Here is a 6,781-nt window from a genome sequence, read left to right on the forward strand (position 1 = left end):
ACATAATATTTAAGGTAAAACATATTAAATAATAAATATAATTATATAACTATAATCAAAAAATAAATTTAGGACTAAAAAAAATCATAACAAACGATGTCGTTTGGTTTAATTTTTTAAAAAAAAATCTCACATGGCTAAGAAACATAGAAGAACATCACAAAAGTCTAAAGAGTAAAAATATGAAAACAAAACAATCACATGACTAAGAAACATAAAAGAACATCCCAACTGATTTCTATAAATAATAGAGGTAATTTAACATTCAAAATCATAGAGCCTTTTGGTGAGCACAGAGCGAACTATTCTTTTGCTTCAATCGAGCTCAAATTTCAAGCTTCAATCGACCTTCTAAATTTTTTTTTGAGTTCGAGCCTTTTTGAGTTCAAGTTTCAATATTATTTAAGTTCGAGTTGAACTTGATAATTTTTACCTCGTGAGTTTTTGAGTCGAGTTGAGTTTACTTTTAAAGTTTTCGAGTTCGACTCGACTCTTTTAACAAACGACGTCATTTGATTTAATTTGTTTTAGAAAAAAAAAACAGAACCGGTTCAACGGTTCCTTCCGGTTCACTAGTAACGGTTTAACCGATATAGAATGAACCGGACTAGCCAGCAATTCCTTGTTGAACCGGTTGAACTGACCGGTCCGATCCGGTTTTCAAAATACTGAGCAATACACACCCGGTTGTCTACATGTGGGCTTTCGTTTTCAAAAACAAAAACAAACTCTTACACTTGGGACACAGTATGATGTGCCACCTTTCCTGTACTAGAATCCTAGAAAAATTACAAGCCAGAATTAGAACAAGAAGAGGGGATTTGGGTTAAAGGAAAAAAGGGGGGGGATTATGACCGCCTGTATCCTATAGATAATTAGATATATCCTTCAAAGATGTATTGCTTGAAAATATACTAGTTCGCAAGCGATGAAGCCACGAAAGCTTCAACTCACCGGAGCCGGTGCATTGGCCCTCACCTTCTTCCTCAATACTAAATAGAGTTTGGTCTGAGCAGTCTAATGATGCTCCACATGCTAAATTATATGACTCGCATGCTGAATGGCATACCCGTAGTCTATTGTCCCCATCATTATCGCATTTTTGGATTGAAATCTGGTGTCACAAGGAGAAACCATTTTTAGAGTCAAGCTCTTGCGACTGACTATCGATGGAGATAATAGGCACTGAGAGCGAGGATGAGTAAATTTACCCAGCAGGCTAGTTTCTTCGCAGCTGCATCACAGTAGCCGATCCCAAAGAGATCATTAAATAACTTTCGAGCACCGCCAGGGAACAGACGGTGGTAATTGGGCATGAAAACTACTTCTTCTAGCTGCTGTAAGATACTTGCCTCACTGGGTGCACAGTGTTGCCCCGACAACTCCCTCTCCAACACATTTTTGCATACTGAAAGACTTGGGAGGAGAGTGGAGCTATTCTGGCATGTGTAGCCTGCATAGTCAGAGCAGCGAAACTCGCAAACTCCATTGTCACAGACCCCACCATGAAGGCTGCATTGTTCATCGCAGGCAGCTGCATATAATTCCAAATTGGTAAGGAAAAGAAATATTGAATCGACTATATTTGTCCCCTTGTGTATGCATGAAATAATTTCCAATACTGAAACCTTAGATGTGCCTATAAATGCATTAGAATATTGAAGCAGCACTCAACACTTTAAGTTTCATCTTTCTTCAAAGAAAAAAAGAGAGCATCTTTTATACGCATGCTTAATTATGCAGGTAAAGGAACTTTACAAGGGATCCATGCAAAGATTCAACAAGCTCAAAGTTTCCCCCACAAACACAGAAACCTACATAAAAACCATCAAAAGTATAGGATAATACTATCCGGCAACAGTAAGAATATTTTCCAACTCTATTAAATAACTACCCTACCTGTTGAGCAGTCAATACCGGTATGACCATTTTCGCATTCACAAACCCCATTTGATAGGCACTTTCCACTCCCATTGCAGTCGTTAGGGCAAGACCCTTGAATTTATTAGACGAGAGGAAAAAGGAAAATAACATCAGTTTATTGAAAAGAATTAGTTCAGAAGAGACTTCATATACGGACTTTTGTCTTGCACAAAGCTAAATAATGGAATAAAGAAATATCTTTGAGCTCACTTTTACTACAATCATGACCGCGGAATCCAAGAAAGCAATGACATTTTCCATTGACGCAGTCACCGTTGAGATTACAAGAATTGACACATTGCCCTGACACAGAAACAGGGGGAGTGCTACAGAGTTCATGGTAAGCAGGACAAATCAGTTCTCCTGCATATGAAACAACAACGTATATGGATTGGATCGTCTTGAATAAAAAAAAATTCAGCAGGTGAAAACTACCATTAAATCCAGGGAACTGAACTGGCCCACCAGCTTCTGGACATACATTCCAAGTACCATCCACAGCAACCTAGAAATAACAAATTATTAACAAAATTAGTGATAAACTGCAGGGTGGAAAGAGTTTAAAGTTCAATGAGCTAGTGCTTTTTTGCCAGATTGAATAAACTTCAATCAGCCAGGCCATGATTCAAAAAGATATATTGTAATTTGGACATTGTAGAAAATCAACATTTGCCAAAGAACTAAATTTGAAAAGATATGACATCCCACAATGATTATAACTCTCAAGCTACAAGGCTGCTTTTATCAAAACTTGGCTTTACAAACACCATTTCATACCTCTAAAGAGATATTTACACATCTGTGCTGATAACAACCATTTCCTTGGGTCATAGAACCCCGTACAAAACCAGTACGCACTAATGAAGAAGCCATGCACCTATTCATCACAAAAGAAAATCCATAGGCTATTGTCTCACAAGGTCAAACAGTGTCTTGGGTAAGAATAAAAGTTTAAACTGTGTTCCACTGAAATTTTTAAGATCAAAACTCACCTGGAGTTACTCCCTCTCACTTCACCTAACATTCTGTCAGGGGCTCTTGCGCTGTTAGTGTCTGTACAAGATCCATCAGAGTAAGCCACAAAGTATGTACAATAATCAGCCAGCAAAGACTGACCACCTGCAAGGGTCAATAATAGAAGTTCATACACCATAAAAGGATCAAATTAAAAATTCAATGATGTTGATAAGTATTAAAATGATAGCATTATATGCTCGTATCTTGAAAGTTGCAACCATTCCATTCCCTATCATACTCAAAAGTTGCATGAAGCACTTGAGTATAAATTTATACAATCCTTGTATAAATTTCCGCACCCATATCCCCCTGTAACTTTTAAGTACAACTGGATATAAACCAAAAGTGAAAATAACTTTGCTTCATGTGGAACTTATTCGAAATTCCATATGTCAATGCATTGCTTCTTCAATCGTCACAAATAATTACTAGAGTGTATCGGTCATAAAAATAAATCAGATGGTCTCAAAACATAAAATAGACGGATAAGAAGAACCAAATGAGAAAAATACCCTTGTTAGCCTGAGGAAAATACCGTGCCCATTTAGGTAGCTCCCCACTATAAGTTACTATAGGGCAGTAACCCTCTGCTTCCCTGTTATATGTACAACCAGAAAAATTGGTTGTGTTGCAACGATAAGCCCCCTTCCAGAGATTGCAAGGAGAAGTAACAAAATCGGTTCCTTGATTGCGACCCCAATCAAGGCGATCCGCCATGCTATAGTTAGCTTGATACCATCCACTATCCTCCAACAAAGCCAAAGTCATTTTTGAAACTACTGATCTTGGATCCACAGATCCCGTCATTATCTCATTCATCAAAAGCCTCTTTTCCCAATGAGATCCTGCAGCCAAATCAACACTCAAACATTAAGGACCAAATTGTTATACTGGTGCATCTTTTATTGAGAATCATAGAATGCAGCGTACACTAGTTTTTAGATAGTTTCCATGACTATACAATCAACACCTCAATAGAGTGGAGAGAGACAAAAGTAATAGGGACAGAAGTCAATACCTGATGTGCCGCGTCCTCCCCCATCTTCTAGCTCTAAGCCCGTAAAAGTTTCTGAAAATGCCTGTTGATTGAACTATCAACTATTTGTTTGATTTTCTTATTCTGTTTTTCAGTAATCTAAAGCCACAAAAAGCAGCAAAATAGAAGTTTACAATACCCCATAATGATTTCGTGAATGCATGACAACACGTGGAAGCACCACACGAGTTACCATCCTCCCAAGCTTTTCATCCATGATCTGTTCTGTAACCTGCAAAACCCACACAAAGAGGAGTGAACCATGTTATAGTGAGGTTCTAAATTGTGTGCATGAAATGCTTAGATTGTAAAAAAAATGTTTTGTATATTGATAGCAAGACATAAGAAACAAAGTCTCAAAAGCTTTTGTACAAATACAAAGTACTAAAAGTTCAAATGAACTCCAATTTCAAAGGCAACACAAGATTTGAGGGTTTGAGCTTTGACTTCAAAAAGTTTATCACAATAGTGCATCAAGGGGATATTAATTGTAAATGCCATGCAATTACCTTACTGCGCCTCCGTTTTCTCCCATCTCTAAAGTGGGAAAAAGCATGCGGGTCAAAGCCAAGAACATGCATAACCTGGATTAAAATAAAGAGGGTGCATAGGATATGGAATTTTCTTCTAATCTTACGAAATTAACATGGATGTAAAATCATCAAACCTCGTGGATAAGAGTAGCTGAAAGTAAAGTCTCTGCTTCAGCTGTTAAATGCCGAGGAGCAACGTTCACGTGTCCTACGAAACATATGTTCCCCGTTACTTCAGATTTTAGATTTCTAGTGCAGACAGTAGCCACATATTCCACACTTACAAGATGGAAAAACAAGAAATTACCAGCAATTGCACGTCCCCATTGGTCACGCTCACATGCTACTGCCCATGCTAAAGTGTTGCCAGTGGTGGGTCTTGTAGTCACAAGCAGAACCAAGTCTGCATCAACAACACCCTCTGCAGGAAAAGTTAAAGATTAACATAAACAAAAGAATGAACCTTACAGGAAAATACTCTTAGTTCAAATATAAAAGAATGAACCTAACAGGAAAAATACTCTTTAAAGACCACACTCATGGAATTGCAAAGAGATACCTTCAATATATTCGCGTGGAAGTTGCACACCTCCATCTTGTCCGCATGCAGAATATCCACTCAATCTCAAATTCCCTTTCACAGACTCTACAGTCAAGGCTCTCTTGAACCAGTCAGCCGTTTGCCCTAGAGCCTTCATTAAATTTCTTTCAAAAGTTAGCATTTGATTAATCATAACTCAAAGAAAAAGAAAATATAATTGTAAATTATATAAAGTAAAACCTTGCGAAGGCGATGACTTTTGTCCTCCCAAGATATATCATCCAAGGTGCAATTATACCAACAGTCACCATAAACTGGAGGACCAACGTGAGGATTGCAGGAGGGTGATCCAGGAGGAGAACTCACAGGAGGCTCCCCAACCTGGTAAAATAAAAACCAAAGCAACAGAACAACACAAAAAATCAAGCACCAAGTACCAACATTAGATTCACAATCATGACCAGGTGATCAACGCTACAGGGTTTACAAGGAAACAAAACCACCCACCTTCACAATGTCACCAACTTTTTGACAATCTCTGTCCTGTGAGTGGCCAACGGCATCGTAATTCAAATATATTCTTATAGGTTTCTTAGCATCCTTTGTATGCCCAAGTAAATCAGGAATCCAGAGAAGCGACCTTCCATTGGGATGAACGTGATTTGGGATATCAGAATGCTCATAAACTTGAGGGGTAACCGAATAAATGTTACGACCTGGTCGCGCCCTCTGCTCAATTATCTGGTCATGAATACATGAGTGTGAGACAATATTATCACTACTTCTTTCTTGGACTTCCCATTGCGGATGTTGCTCCATAAATTTTGCAGTACTAGCTCCAAACCATAAGACTAACAATAAAATCTGCAGTGGAAACCAGAAAAACTTGTTTTTAAAAGAGAAGGGCAGAAACAAGAAACCCAAAATCAGAAGACAAAGAACTCTATGCAACAACGGATCTAATAAAACAAAGCTAAGAATGGCTAATACCAGCTCAAAGATTAAACTTTTTTGCAGATCACGAGCTCCAATTCAAGTACTTGATGCTTCTTTGACCCCAAAAATTTATTCAAAAGTAATAAATCGGGGGAATTACAAAAGCAGAAAATGTATGAGTCGCAGCTACTTTTCAAAATTTCAATAGCTCTTTGAACTAAAAGCTTACATTTTTGTCAAACAAGCAACCCTTAGTGAACGGCTTCCAGAAAAGGAAACAACAACAAAAAAGGAAAGTACTTTCCCAGTATAATTAACTACAAATGCTTAATATAAAAAATAAACAAACAAGCAATTTTTCCTTTTATATACATAACACCAGTTTTGCAACATTTTTTACATGAGCTTTTTTATATAAAAAATTAAGAGTGAAATCGAACGTTTACCTTGTATATAATGGCGGAAAACCGAAGCTTAAAATCAAATCTCTTTATAGTTCTTGAACCAAAACGGATTCTGAGCTCCATTATTGTTCAAACAGTAAACACCAAGTCTTCTATACAATCTTTCTCAATCCTCCAGTAGGCTTAACAATCAGAAAAACTACATTTTTGGTCCACGTTTCAACGCCAAAATCCAATCCAGAAATTTCCAATTTCTGCACAGCTTCTTTCAATACGAAGAAACACAAATAAAAGAAGGATAGAAATACATGGGATTAATAACTTCCCATTTGTTCCTAAATGGAAAATGGGTTGTTATCAAACAGTGAATTCACACTGCTAAATAACACAA

General features: G+C 37.4%; 1 protein-coding gene across 1 annotated transcript; it reads right to left on the reverse strand.

Moving 5' to 3' along the window:
- Positions 1-703: 703 nt before the first annotated feature.
- LOC120212853 lies at positions 704-5,884 on the reverse strand. Its single transcript, XM_039211038.1, has 16 exons — positions 5,558-5,884; positions 5,291-5,431; positions 5,069-5,201; positions 4,817-4,930; positions 4,644-4,717; positions 4,486-4,560; positions 4,116-4,208; positions 3,959-4,019; positions 3,453-3,785; positions 2,916-3,042; positions 2,701-2,800; positions 2,359-2,428; positions 2,134-2,286; positions 1,900-1,995; positions 1,212-1,534; positions 704-1,114 (listed from the first exon to the last, which is right to left on the reverse strand). Exons 1-16 carry the CDS (start codon positions 5,867-5,869, stop codon positions 866-868), a joined length of 2,454 nt encoding a protein of 817 aa, XP_039066969.1. The 5' UTR covers positions 5,870-5,884; the 3' UTR covers positions 704-865.
- Positions 5,885-6,781: the final 897 nt, after the last annotated feature.

Source organism: Hibiscus syriacus, unplaced genomic scaffold (assembly GCF_006381635.1).
Source record: "Hibiscus syriacus cultivar Baekdansim isolate YM2019G1 unplaced genomic scaffold, ASM638163v2 tig00110017_pilon, whole genome shotgun sequence".
Taxonomy (NCBI): Eukaryota; Viridiplantae; Streptophyta; class Magnoliopsida; order Malvales; family Malvaceae; genus Hibiscus; species Hibiscus syriacus.